The sequence below is a fragment of the Vulpes lagopus genome, chromosome 1 (assembly GCF_018345385.1).
Source record: "Vulpes lagopus strain Blue_001 chromosome 1, ASM1834538v1, whole genome shotgun sequence".
NCBI classification, from domain to species: Eukaryota; Metazoa; Chordata; class Mammalia; order Carnivora; family Canidae; genus Vulpes; species Vulpes lagopus.
The window spans coordinates 67395439-67410377 of NC_054824.1; the positions used below are offsets into that span (position 1 = coordinate 67395439).

Genomic DNA, 14939 nt, shown 5'->3' on the forward strand with positions numbered 1-14939 from the left:
TTTTTTGACAATTTTCTGAAGATTTTTTATTTATTTACTTGAGAGAGAGAGAGAATAGGAACAGGGGGAGGGGCAGAGGGAGAAGGAGAAGCAGACTCCCTGCTGAGCAGGGATCACGATGCGATGCGGGGCTTGATCCTAGGACCCTGGGATCATGACCAGAGCTGAGGGCAGACGCTTAACCAACTGAGCCACCCAGGCCCCCCTTTCATGACAATTTTTTAAAAACTTGTGCAAGGGATATGTGTGACTGTAAAATGTTGTGTCGTGTCTGTTTGTGAACTTTGCTAAATCTACTAAAATGCTTAAATAACACAGATAGTGCTCCATTATTTGCATCCCAGCTCTTTCTGTGAAATAGAAGTTAGTTATTTTGGTTAAAAGTTATAATCACTACGGATATTTGAGCCTCTACTAGGACCAACGGTGGCAGAGATACAGCTGTGTCTGCAAGGAAAACAGGATACGTTTTGATTTTCTAAGGAATAAGGGAGTGGTTTTGTCTTAAGTGTCTGATTGTTTCAGAACATGAAAAGAGATGAAAATACAAACTTGAAGAATTTGCTGAAAGGGAATTTTAGTTGCCTTGATTTATAATATCTAAGTCTGAAAATAAACTATGAAATGTGTTTTTGCCAAGTGACAAATTTGTCTCTGTTTTGATGGGTTTAAAATAAATAATTTTTTAAAATTGTTATATGCTATATGCCACATGTTATATTAATGCAAAAACTAGAATTCAGTTCTATCTCCATTAAAATGATGAACTGGTTGTACAGCTCTTAGCAGGAGTTAAAAAGTAGCTACTATTTATCTTCTGTGTAAATTGTCAAGATAAATTATTCCATATGTCAACAGAATAAACTTCTCTGTTTCGGCTTGATCATATTTTCATTTATAAAACATCTAAGGCACCTCTTTTATGAAAGAGCTAAGTATCTTTGTAGTCATATTACCTTCTTCTATATTTATCTCAAAATATTTTATTTTATTGTCACTTTGATTAAATAGGTAACGAAGTACTATTTCTCAGGCTCCTATGATCCTATCTTAATCCAGTGGCCAAAATCTTCTCCGATAGTTCTTCTGACTTTGCCTTCCCAATATAAGATCCTAAATTTAGGGGAAAAAAATTTAGGATATCGTTCTCTGTCTTTATTAAATACTTCACCACTATCATAAGAGCAGGATAGGCAAGAAATAACAAGCGTTGGCAAGAATGTAGAGAAAAGGGAACACTCGTGCACTGTTGGTGAGAATGTAAATTGATGCAGTCCCTGTGGATAACAGTATGGTGGCTGCTAAAAAAATTCAAAATAAAACTATCCTAGGATCCAGCAATCCTACTTCTAGCTATTTACCTGAAGCTAACACAAAGCAGTAATATGAAAAGATGTCTGTACTCTCACATTCATTGTAGCGTTAGTTACAATAGCTAAGGCGTAGAAACAACCTAAATGCTCATGGATGGAAGAACAAATAAATACGTGGGATATATATACAATGGAACATTATTCAGCCATACAAAAGAATGAAATCTTGCAATTTGCAACAACAGGGATGGAACTTGAGGGGCACTATGCTAAATGAATTATGTCAGACAGAAAAAGATAAATACTGAATGAGTTCACTTATATGTGGAATCTAAAACCAACCAACCAACAGACCGAAAAACTGAGCTCATGAATACAGAGAACAGATTGGTGGTTGCCTGAGGCAGGGGTTGCAGGGGGAAGGGTCAAAGAAAGTACAACTTCCAGTTATAAAGTGAATAAATCATGGGGATATCATATTGTCACATCATGGTGACAATAGTTAATAATACTGAACTGCATCTTTGAAAGTAGCTAGGAGAGTAGATCTTGAAAGTTCTCATCACAAGAACAAAAATGTTGTAACTGTATGGTGATGGCTGTTAACTAGACTTATTGTGGTGATCATTTTGTAACATATACAGATATAAAATCATCACATTATATACCTGAAACTAATATAATGTCAGTTATGACTCAATTTAAAAATACCTGAAAAAATAATTTTCAAAAATCATAAGGAAATTCTTGCTTCAAATCCTTGATACTGAAATATTTCTAATGTCCTTTTGGACAATACGAATAACTTATGAAGTATTTTTAAAGTTCATTAAGGTGGGATTCCTGGGTGGCTCCGTGGTTTAGCGCCTGCCTTTGGCTGGGGCGTGATCCTGGAGTTCTGGGATCGAGTCCCGCGTGGGGCTCCCTGCATGGAGCCTGCTTCTCCCTCTGCCTGTGTTTCTGCGTTTCTCTCTCTCTCTCTCTCTCTCTCTCTGTGTGTCTATCATGAATAAGTAAATAAAATCTTAAAAAAAATAAAGTTCATTAAGGTTAATTAATACAAATAAAACAGTTATGTTTAACACTTGCTCCTAAAAGATAGTGAGCTGATTATATCAATAAAGAGAAATCTTACAATATCTGTTGCATGTAGATGAAAATAAAAACTAAGGGTTTAACCTGTAAAAAAAAAATCTGATATTACATATGGCTTGGGTTAGGAGGATGGAGGTTAAACTTTTGAAAAAGTATCCATGTGTAATATATATATATATATATATATATATATATATATATATATGAAAACAGAGCTTTTCCCCTAAGGTCAGGAACACAGCAGAAATGTCCACTTTCACCCCTGTTGTTCAACATAGTATTGGAAGTCCTAGCCTCAGCAATCAGACAACAAAAAGAAACAAAAGGCATCTGGATGGGTAAAGAAGAAGTCAAACTCTCATTCTGTGTAGATGACGTGATACTTTATATGGAATACCCAAAAGACTCCACCTCAAAATTTCTAGAACTCATACGGGAATTCAGCAAAGTGGCAGGATATAAAATTAATGTACAGAAATCAGTTGCATTCCTATACATTAACAATGAGACCAAAGAAAGAGAAATTAAGGAGTCGATTCCATTTATAATTGCACCCCAAACTATAAGATATCTAGGAATAAACTTCACCAAAGAGGTAAGCGATCTATACTCAGAAAACTAGAGAACACTCATGAAAGAAACTGAGGAAGACACAAAGAAAGGGAAAAATGTTCCATGCTTATAGATTGGAAAAATAAATATTGTTAAAATGTCTATGCTACCTAGAGCAATTTATACATTCAATGCAATCTCTATCAAAATACCATCAACTTGGGCAGCCCCGGTGGCGCAGCGGTTTAGCGCCGTCTGCAGCCCAGGGTAACCCCAGGATCAAGTCCCACGTCTGGCTCCCTGCATGGAGCCTGCTTCTCTCTCTGCCTGTGTTGTGTCTCTGCCTCTCTCTCCTCTCTGTGTATTCTCACGAATAAATAAATAAAATCTTAAAAAAAAATACCATCAACTTATTTCTTAGAGTTGGAACAAATAATCCTAAAACTTGAATGGAACCAGTAAAGACCCCGAATAGCCAAAGGAATGTTGAAAAAAAAAAAAAAAGGAATGTTGAAAAAGAAAACTCAAACTGGTGGCATCACAATTCCAGGCTTCAAGCTCTATACAAAGCTGTAATCATCAAGACAGCATGGTATTGGCACAAAACAGACACATAGATCAATGGAACAGAATAGAGAACCTAGAAATGGACCCTCAACTCTGTGGTCAACCAGTCTTCAACAAAGCAGGAAAGAATATCCAGTGGAAAAAAGACAGTCTTTCAACAAATGGTGTTGGGAAAATTGGACAACCACATGCAGAGAGTGAAACTGGACCACTTCCTTACATCAAACACAAAAATAGACTCAAAATGGATGAAAGACATTGATGTGAGACAAGAATCCATCAAAATCCTAGAGGACAACACAGGTAGCAACCTTTTGGGGCCTCGGCCACAGCAGCTTCTTACTAGACACATCTCCAAAGGCAAGGGAAACAAAGGCAAAAATGAACTACTGGGACTTCATCAAGATAAAAAGCTTTTGCACAACAAAGGAAAAAGTCGACAAAACCAAAAGACAACTGATAGAATGGGAGATGTTTGCAAAGGACATATCAGATAAAGGATAGTATCCAGAATCTATACAGAACTTATCAAAACTCAACACCCAAAGAACAAATAATCCAATCAAGAAATGAACAGAAGACATAAATAGATATTTCTCTAAAGAAGACGTACAAATAGCCAACAGACATGAGAAAATGCTCAATATCACTTGGCATCAGGGAAATACAAATCAAAACCACAGTGAGATTCCACCTCACACCAGGAACAATGGCTAAAATGAACAAGTCAGGAAATGACAGATGTTGTCAACGATGCAGAGAAAGGGGAGCCCTCTTACATTCCCTCCTTGGTGGGAACACAAGCTGGTGCAGCCTCTCTATGAGGTCCCCCACAAAGTTGAAAATAGAGCTACCCTACCACTCAGCAATTGCACTACTGGGTATTTACCCCAAAGATACAAATGTAGTGACCTGAAGGGGCACCTGCACCCCAATGTTTATAGCAGCAATGCCCACAATAGCCGAACTATGGAAAGAGCCCAGATATCCACTGACAGACAGATGAATGGATAAAGAAGATGTGGTCTATATATATGTATACAGTGGGATACTACTCAGCCATCAAAACACCCCAAATCTTGCCATTTGCAATGATACAGATGGAACCAGAGGATATTATGCTGAGCAAAATAAGTCAATCAGAGAAAGACAATTATCATATGATCTCACTCATATGTAGAATCAAAGAAACAAAACAGAGGATCATAAGGGAAGAGAGGAAAAAATAAAAGACAAAATCAGAGAGGGAGACAAACCGTAAGGGACTCTTATTGTTTTTTTGGTGGGGGACTCTTAATCATAGGAAACAAAATGAGGGTCTCTGGAGGGGAAGGGGGGGTGGTGGAATGGGGTAGCTGGGTGATGGGCATTAAGGAGGGCATGTGATGGGATGAGCACTGGGTATTATATGAGACTGATGAATCACTGATCTCTACCTCTGAAACCAATAATGCTTTATATGTTAATGAAATGAATTTAAATAAAATTTAAAAATAAAAAGTATATGTATATATATGGTTTGGGTTGAAAAAAAGAATATCATGGGAAGAACCATCAAATCAGAAGAGATGTTCAGGCTTTCCTAGGCTAAGTTTATGTAGGTAGAATGCAATTCATATAAAGACTTCAGAAATTGCATGCTTTATAGGAAGGCCCTGGAGATTTCTCAGTGCCTTTGCCGATCTTTGATAAGTGCTTATCTTCAGAGGACACACTTATCAAACCCTACAAAATAGTTACGTGCTGTATCCCAACAGAGAATTTTAGCATCTTCCACTCCGATATTAATAGTTACTGTAATAAGTAACCACAGCTTTTCAGTCTCATTACCAAAAATGTTTCTGTTTTCCTATCCTGGCCTGAAACCTCAGTTAATGAGCCACAAAGTACAGACCCGAAGCCTCGTGGAAAAGGATTGTACCAGGTTCTCTGAACTACTGATGCTTCACATGGATACAAAGATTCCGAGCTGACATTAGGGAGCCAAGCTGGCAGGCTGATAATTTCTAAGACTCTTGAGTCCAGAAGCAGCCGGTTCACTCAAGATCCAGCAGATCAGGAATTAATGATGTAGAACTGAATGAATGGTTCAAGAGAATGGAGGTGTGGTTATTTGTTGGGAATATAGTTGGTATTATTTTTTATTCTATCTTTCTGGATCTATGAGGAAGATTTTTGTCTTCTTGAGCCATGTCTAACTTTCAGTTTAGTAGATTGCAGCTTCTGTAAACTGAAATTAAACTTTCCTTTTTAAGATTTTATTTATTTATTCATGACAGACACAGAGAGAAAGGCAAAGACACAGGCAGAGGGAGAAGCAGGCTCCCTGAGGGGATCCTGGTGCGGGACTCGATCCCAGGACTCTGGGATCACGACCTGGGCCAAAGGCAGATGCTCAACCACAGAGCCACCCAGGTGCCCCCAAAATTAAACATTTTAAATATTATTTGAATCTCATTGACCCCCTCCTGATTCAGAAACTGATACTTTTACTGAACCTCCTTACTTTCCATGGCAATATAGTTATTTACATGGATTCAATAACAATTTGTCCTCCTTTTTTGCTGGGATGTAGTTGGATGAATCAATTGTGTAATGAGCGTGTCATGTTGGGGGCACATGGGTGACTTAGTCAGTTAAGCATCTGCCTTCGGCTCAGGTCAGGGTCCTGGGATTGAGCCCCACATTGGGCTCTCTGATCTGTGGGGAGTTTGCTTCTCCCTCTGCCTGCTATTACTCATGGTTGTGTTGTGTCTCTGTGTGTCTGTCAAATAAACAAATTAAATCTTTTTTTTTAAGAAATCTTTTTTTTTTTAAGATTTTATTTATTTACTCATGAGAGACGCAGAGAGAGAGAGAGAGAGGGGCAGAGACACAGGGAGAGGAAGAAACAGGCCCCACGCAGGGAGCCCGACAAGGGATTCAATCCGGGGTCTCCAGGATCATGCCCTGGGCTGAGGCGGCACTAAACTGCTGAGCCACCGGGGCTGCCCAACAAATTAAATCTTAAAAAAAAAAAAAAAGATTGTCATGTTGGAGACTAATTCTCAATCATACGTGACAAGTCTACTGTAAGGAACAGCCATGGAATCAATATTTGCAAAATCCTCCCAACAACCTGGCCTGGAACCAGTTGATAAGGAAAGCCACTTCTGGGCTGGAGAAGGACCTTAGAAAAATTGGGAATTTCAAGAAAGGAAACTCCTTGCACTTATAGGGGCTGCAGGTGACAGGTGAAAAAAGAGTCCTGGGTTTAGTTTCCTGGCCTGAGCATAGAAATTGGGTAGCCAGCTTGACCCAGGCTGCGTCAGACATTCCCAGTTTTGACACTGGAAGTTCCACATCCCAGGCATCCTTCCAGCCCCTGGCAAACTGGGACAGAGATTCACTCTAGGTAGAAGAGCAAATAACAGAGGTTTTAAATCTCAGATTCTGTGTGAAAACATCTGGACAGAAGCGAAAATGGCTTAATATTTTCAAAGTGTATATTTGCAGAGCAAACCCATGCCCATGTGTCATTCATACCCTGGCTGCATGGATGGGAATAGGTGGAAACCTAATGAGAGGCTTTTTTTTTTTTTAATTTTTATTTATTTATGATAGTCACACACACAGAGAGAGAGAGAGAGAGGCAGAGACACAGGCAGAGGGAGAAGCAGGCTCCATGCACCGGGAGCCCAACGTGGGATTCGACCCGGGTCTCCAGAATCGCGCCCTGGGCCAAAGGCAGGCGCCAAACCGCTGCGCCACCCAGGGATCCCGAGAGGCTTTTTTATATTGGGAATAGACTTGGGAGATTATTTATCATCACAGAAAATTATCTGAATAACTGGAAACTTGGAAACCAGGCCAAAAGGTAGAGAACACGTCCCTTCAAGCATTGTCTAGACTAGAGGAATGTACTCAGTCCATCTCATTGTTTATCTTTAATTAAAAAGTCCCAGACTTGCTGCAGTTACTTGTTAACTTGCAGATTTTTGCCCAGGAGAGATGAAAATAATTTTTGTCTTGTAGAACAACTAACCCCAAAGATTTACGGCCTGTTGGACATCAGCCATTTTAAAAATTGAACTCAGCAATCTTATCCTAACACTCTCCTGTCAAATTGCCTTTAAATACTGTATACTGGCTTCTCATGTGCTTTTGAGCCAATCATAACATCTTAGTGGTTCCTTCATTAATTAGTAATAATAATTAACTAGATAAGAACTTTGATGAGTGCTGTTTTTTATTTGCTTGATTTTTTTTAAGATTTTATTTACTTATTCATAACAGAGAGAGAGAGAGAGAGAGAGGCAGAGACACAGGCAGAGGGAGAAGCAGGCTCCACGCAAGGAGTCCGATGTGGGACTCGATCCTGGGTCTCCAGGATCACACCCCAGGCTGCAGGCGGCGCTAAACCACTGCGCCATCGGGGCTGCCCTTGCTTGATTTTTTAAAAAAGATTTTATTCATTTATTTGAGAGAGAGAGAGAGTAAGCACGAGTGGGGGAGGGGCAGAAGGAGAAGCTGACTCCCCACTAGGCAGAGAGCCAGACGTGAGACTCGATCCTGGAACTCTATGATCATGACCTGAGCTGAAGGCAGCCACTCAACCAACTGGGCCACCCAGGCACCTATTTACTTGATTTTTAATTTACTTTTTTATCCTTTTGAAAATTATCTATATCTATATCTATCTATATATATATATAGAGAGAGAGAGAGAGAGAAACTGACTTATTTGAGGGAGTTGGTAAAGGCTACCCTGAGAAAGTTTTTCTTTCTTTTTTTCTTTCTTTCTTTCTTTCTTTCTTTCTTTCTTTCTTTCTTTCTTTCTTTCTTTCTTTCTTTCTTTCTTTCTTTCTTTCTTCTTTCTCTCTTTCTTTCAGTAATCTCTATGCCCAACGTTGGACTTGAACTCATGACCCCTGAGATCAAGAGTCACATGCTCTACTGACTGAGCCAGTCAAGCGCCTGTGAAAATTCAATTTCAGTATCAGCTGTTTGCATGTACTTTGTTATGGCCCTGAGGATAGAACACAGGCAAAGTCAGTTTTGACAGGGGCAGGAAAAGGTCTGGAGCATGGAAAAGTATCCAGAGGAGACAGTAGGCCCAGTGAGATTCCAGCAACCCACATAGGCCGCTCTGCAGAGAATGAGGAAAACCCAAATATCAGTCAACATTGGTCTAGGCCAGAGCCTAAGACTCCTTCCTGGGTGGGACACACAACTATGGCCAATCTCATGTGTCACTGACGTTTATAGTCATTGACATGGTTTGTAGGACTCTGCTCCCCAGGATAAACTTCTCTGCTCAATGGGCCTAAAATTATGTCACTTGCAAGTTCCTTCTTTGGTGTGAGGTCCTTTCCTTTGTTAAGTGCAAATATTTCTGAAAGATGGGAATGCGTAATGCCTGATCATCCATTTACATATTAATATAAACAAATTACTCACCTTTTCTGAGCACAAATTTTATCATATTTATTTATTTGCTTCAGAAAATACATGTGCTTGTCAACTAGCACAGAGAACATTTCTTTGCATACAAACTATGCTTTTTGCCCGCTGATCTTTGTATTTTGTTTAACTAATTAATTAATTAATTGGAGTTTTTAGGGAGGGGAAGAGAGTGAGGGAGCAGAGAGAGAGAGGGAGAGAGAGTCTTATGCAGGCTGCATGGTCAGCACAGAGCCTGACATGGAACTCGATCTCATAACCAAGAGATCATGACCTGAGCTGAAACCAAGAGTTGGAGGCTTAACCAACTGAGCCACCCAGGCACCCCTAATTAATTAATTTTTAATTGAAGTATAGTTGGCACATAATGTTACATTAGTTCCAGATGTACAACATAGTGATTGGACAAAGCTATATATTACGCTGTGTCCGGCACAAGTGTAGCCACCACCATACAGCACTATTACAATACCCTTGACTATATTCGTCATGCTGTACCTTTCATCCCCATGACTCATTCATTCCATAGCCAGAAGCCTGTATCCCCCTCTTCCCTTCACCCATTTCACCTGTCCTTCCACTTGCCTCCCCTCTGGCAACCACCAGTTTGTTCTCTGTATTTATGGGTCTGTTTCTGCTTTTTGTTTGTTCATTTGTTTTGTTTTTTGATTCTCCATCTAAGTGAAATCATAGAGTATTGTCTTTCTCTGTCTGACTTATTTCGTGTAGCATGATACCCACTAGGTCCATCCATGTTGTTACAAATAAGAAGATCTCATTCTTTTTGTGGCTGAGTAATATTCCAGTGGTGTGTGTGTGTGTGTGTGTGTGTGTGTGTGTGTGACACTTCTTCCTTATTCATTCATTTATCAAGGGACACTAGGCTGCTTCCATATCTTGGCTACTATAAGTAACGAACATAGGGATGCAGATATCTTTTTGAATTAGTATTTTGTTTTCTTTGGGTAAATACCCAATAGAGGAATTATTGGATTGTATGCTATTTCTATTTCAAAATTTTTGAGAAACTTCTATACCATCTGCCACTGTGGCTGCACCAATTCACATTCCCACCAACAGTGCATGAGAGTTCCTCTTTGAGAGCAAATTTTAGATGAGAGAAAGGGGAAAAAGCAGGACTGCCCTGCTTTCCTGGGATAGGAAGTCTCAGGAGGCTACAGAAAAGGGATTCAGAGGGTGAGCTAGGGATGTGGACTCACCGCCAGGTCCTCGCGGGTGACAAAGCCCCTCTCCTTGGCACCACAGTCCTGGAAGAAACGCTGCAGCTCCACGGCCACCTCTGAGGACAAGGGCTCTGGCTCTGAAGCCACGGGAGCATCCTGGCCATCAGCTGGTTCTCGTATCTGCCGCCTGCGGCTGGAGCCCAGCTTGCGGCCTTTTCGGGGCACTCTCTGTCCACTCTCCATGCTGCTTTGGCCTGGGGACCAAAGAATGGAGAGGTGGCACCAGGCTGCTGAGCACAGTCACTGTGCTGAAAACCCTCCCACGGCTCTTGGAGAAAACACACCACGGCTGATGAAGCTAACTGGACCCCAGCTGGCCTCTCCAACCTCGGGACTCTCCCCCACCTCCTGGCTTCCAGCATGAGGCCTTTGCCCTTTCTGTTCCTTCTGCTTGGAATGCTTTTCCCCCAAGGTATCCATGTGTCCTCATCTCTGTTAGATCTTTCCTCATCACCAGTCCTCTCTGGCCATTATAGAAAAGAGCCCCATGCAGGATAGGTTCTGTTTTGAGTCGAGGGTGCGGACACACGGTTGTCCAGGATCTCGCTGTCTCATCTGTCTCTCCTGCTAGTTCTCCAGCTCATTTCCTCATATCTCACCTTGGAGGTTGCTTCCTCCCTCTATCTCACCTGACCTCCAATCTTTTTTTTTTTTTTTTTTAATTTCTAAACACCATTTCCCTGCTCCTTGGACACATGCACCAGGGAATCAGTAGCTCTTACAGACTTGCACCCTCTTCATCCCACTCTCTCCCACACCCTCATGGTCTGTCAAGTCTGCTGAACCACCTCCATTCCTAGAATATCAGATTCTCTCCCATTTTGCTCCCTTTGCCCAGCTTCCCCAACTCTCTTATCCTGCACCTAATGATGCCTCTTCCTCCCTCACCTTAGAGACTGCCTCCTCCGAGAAGCCTTCCCTGCAGCCGTCTCCACACTTCAAGCAGTGTTCAATGCCCCCTGGGCTGTGGCCCCGTGATGCTCTGGGCTCCCCCTATGGATGTCACTGTGCACTTTGGTCCACATTGCTCCCAGCTCCTTAGCACACAGTAGGTGCTCATGTACGGGTTGTCCAATTCATTAATTGGAGTCTTCCCAACTATCACTGAAAGTATTGGGTCAGTCAATTGATTAGGATTTTGATGGATGAAGATTTGTCTAGGCAAGACCCCAAGGAGTCTGGAAGATATCCAGTCTGGGCCTGCCCTGGGGGAATAAGCAAGGGGTACATAAAATTCCATTGGGTGCGAAGGCCTTGCTGGGCACACGGGCAGGCAGCTTCCTGCAGGGCATGGGACTGGAGCCAAGCTCTAGAGAAGGCAGGTGGGATTTAGAAGCAGCGAACGGCACGCACAAAGAAACATGAGCAGTGTGAGCCAGCAGGAACAAGAAGATTCTTCTGGGCTTTCTCTGCTATGGTGGAAGGTCACAGACAGGCTGAACGGAGGGACGGTGGGTTCCTTCTAGGGTCCTGGCACCACTGGTCTAGCCTCCCTTCAAGCAAGTTCTCTGACACAGGCTGCATAGGACTTGAATAAGGCCATTCCTCAGCCTGCAGAGTTCCCCAGACTTTAAAGAGAAGTCAAGTGTCTCCTCTCTGTCTCTCCGCCAGCCTTTCTCTCTCTTTCTTCCTGTGTGGTTTATCTCTGCATTTGTTTCTCTCTGTCTTGCTGTCCCCATGGCTCTCTCTCGGGCCTGTCAAGTCTGTTTCAGATGCAGTTTAAAGCTCATAGGTGAAAACTGCAAAGCTGGGTCTGAGGGGCTTGCAGAAGCCAATTGTGCACATTTCTTCCAGTGGCATGGGATCAGCCAGCCACCAGGGGAGTATTTACACACGTGAACCAGCAAAGGCTACAAATGGGGGTGGGGGGGATTCCATTTGAGCCTCATAAAAGCCGAGTACTGTACAGATACAATTTATTCCTACTTGACCTGTGAGCAGGCCAAGAAAGGCTCTGAGATGCAGAGGCCTGCCCAAGCCATGATGCTTAGTAGAATAGGATCCCCCCAGGATCCCCCCAGACCACTTCCTGGAGAGGTACCTCCTTGGTGGCCGAAGGCCCCTGTATGGACCACAGATGCCACCATCTCTGTGTGGACCTGACAGAGAGTGTGTGGGACAAGGGCTTCGGGAGCAGGGAGAGTGGGCCGGCTTTGCCTGTAGGTGTAACACTTGGAAACTCAAGGTGCACATGTACTTCCGTTGGAGACAACATACAGGAGGCAGCAAGATAAGATTCTCAGGGCAGAAGCTTCCAGAACTGAAACACTAAGCGAAGAGTTTACAGTGATATGGGTGCCACATCACTGAGTCTGCTGGACTCCCACAAGTAAAAGAAACTAGAATCCTAAAATAAATTCTGGGGGCGCCTGACTGGCTAAGTCGGTTAAGCATCTGCCTCCAGCTTGGGTCATGATCCCAGGGTTCTAGGATCGAGCCCCACATCAGGCTCCCTGCTCAGTGGGGAGCCTGCTTCTTTCTCTCCCTCTGGCCCTCCCCTCCCCCTCATGGCCTTACAGCACACCCTAAAAACAGTCTGCACCCCTTTCATGGCCAAGCATGACCACCCAAAGATAGTAGGGGACATTCTCTGTCACTCCTTACCTGTGCATACATGGGTGCTCACACACACACACACACACACACACACACACACTCCCTCCTCAGCCAGCTCCCACCACTGACCACTCCCTCACGGGTCTGATAGGACATTCTTCACAGGTTGTTGGCATGTACGAGGGTCCCTGCCCATTCGGAGTCACTCAGAACAACACCCCTCACAGTCAGCCTGCAAGGGCACTCCTCCATCCTCTGCTACATTCCCCTCTCTGGATCATCCCTACTTCATACCCTAAAACCGTTAGAAGCCCCTGGTGACCAGGAACACACATTGGCACCCTCAGCACTCCCCTCTCTCCCCCACATTCCTCACCTGAGAAACCAGACAAAGTTGGAAGCCAAAGTTGAGAACAAATGGATCTTGCTCCATTGGGTTAGGGGAACAGACACTATAGGCTTTGGGTCAGGGAGTGAAGAGCCTTATAAGAAAAACAGGGTAGGGAACGGCTACCCTAGGGCTTCCCCCAATTCCTTCATTCTTTCACCAAACGGGCAAAGAACTGGGTCTTCTCCTCACTCCATTCACGTCATTCAATAACTACCAGTAATAGTGATGGTCACAGAACCCAAATTGTAAGTTGGTGGGTCTGAGAGACTACCTAGTGCCTTGCTCTAGTCTACTTACTTCTCTCTTCTTCTCACAGACTCGAAGAGAGAAACCAGGCACCTGAGAAAACAGGTGACTTGCCCAAAATCACACGGCCACTTGTGGTAGGCAATCTATCCCAGCCCCCTGCCCCAGCACCCTCACTGGACCATGCAGAGAGCTCCAAATTCTTGAGAAAAAAGGGCTCAGATCTTTGCGTCCTTGGAGCCAAATGGGGACCACTGCTCCTTCTCCCAACCCCAGCCCCTCCAAAGATAAAGAGCATTGTGACTCCAGGGGGCTCCCACCTCTCAAAGGCTCCCAGTCGTGCACACAGTCCTGGCCTCCTGGACCTGACGCTGAGGCAACCGCTGCCCCCAGGAGCCCACGAGTTCTGGCACTGTTAACAGTCTTGTCTCTTGCTTAATCGTTCTTTCCGTTCCCCAGCGAGCCAATCTCCTGTGTTATCTATGGGACTTCCTGTAGAAGCAAGCACTGGTTGTCCTTTCATAATCTTGCCTGGTCCTCCTCAGGTCTCTCACCCTAAAATCGTAGAATTAGAGAGTGCTGGGAATGAGAGGGAGGTCCTTCTAAGCAGAAGCTCTGAAGGGGAGGACCGGTTGCTCAAGGTCACCCAGCTCTCAGTGGCAAGGCCAGAACCTGGAACTGAGTCTCCGGTTGCCAGCATGTTGCTATGCCTTGTCCCAACCAGAGTGTTGATGGGCACAGTTGTGGCTAAAGCTGGGTGTATGAACCATCCTGGAGTAACTGCACACCGTGCCTTCCCTCAGGTTCTCACCCTCAGGTGGTAAGGAATATCAGGGGAGGCCTTCATCCAAATTTTCTTTTAGATAAATAGTCTAACTTAATACCAAAATATACTGTAGGGCTACAACCAAAAAGAGTGTGATACCAGTGCATGAATATACAGGGATGAATTAATGGAACAGAATTGACAGGAACAGACTCAAGTACATATGGGAATTTAATGTATATTAAAAGTGGCATTTTACAGGGCAGTCCGGGTGGCTCAGCGGTTTAGCACTACTTTGGCTGGGGCATGATCCTGGAGACCTGGGATCGAGTCCCATGTCGGGCTCTCTGCATGGAGCCTGCTTCTCCCTCTCCCTGTGTCTCTGCCTCTCTCTCTCTCTCTCTCTCTCTGTGTCTCTCATGAATAAATAAATAAAATATTTTTTAAAAAAATAAATAAACAAAAGTGGCATTTTAAATCAGTGGATAAAAGATGGCTTATTCAATAAACAGTTTGAAAAATGAGCTAGCTATCTGCAAAAGTGAAACTGGAGCTCTACCTCTAAAATAATTCCAGATGAGGGCGCTTCACTGGCTCAGTCAGAAGAGAATGCAACTCTTGATCTTGGGGTTGTGATTTCGAGTCCCACATTGGGTGTAGAGATTGCTTAAAAATAAATAAAATCCCGGGTGCCTGGGTGGCTCAGTCAGTTTAGTGTACAGCTCTTGATTTTGGCTCAGGTCATGATCTCAGGGGTTGTGAGATCC

General features: G+C 43.3%; 1 protein-coding gene across 1 annotated transcript in view; it reads right to left on the reverse strand.

Moving 5' to 3' along the window:
* The window catches only part of RAB44 (RAB44, member RAS oncogene family), a 35018-nt gene extending 21232 nt beyond the window's left edge, over positions 1-13786 (reverse strand). Inside the window, exons 1-2 of the mRNA XM_041767564.1 lie at positions 13727-13786; positions 10190-10407 (exon numbers count right to left, since the gene is read on the reverse strand). Coding sequence (XP_041623498.1) covers positions 10190-10396 — 207 coding nt within the window. The 5' untranslated portion in view covers positions 10397-10407; positions 13727-13786. The remainder of the gene's footprint in view (positions 1-10189; positions 10408-13726) is intronic.
* Between the last annotated feature and the right edge of the window lie 1153 nt (positions 13787-14939).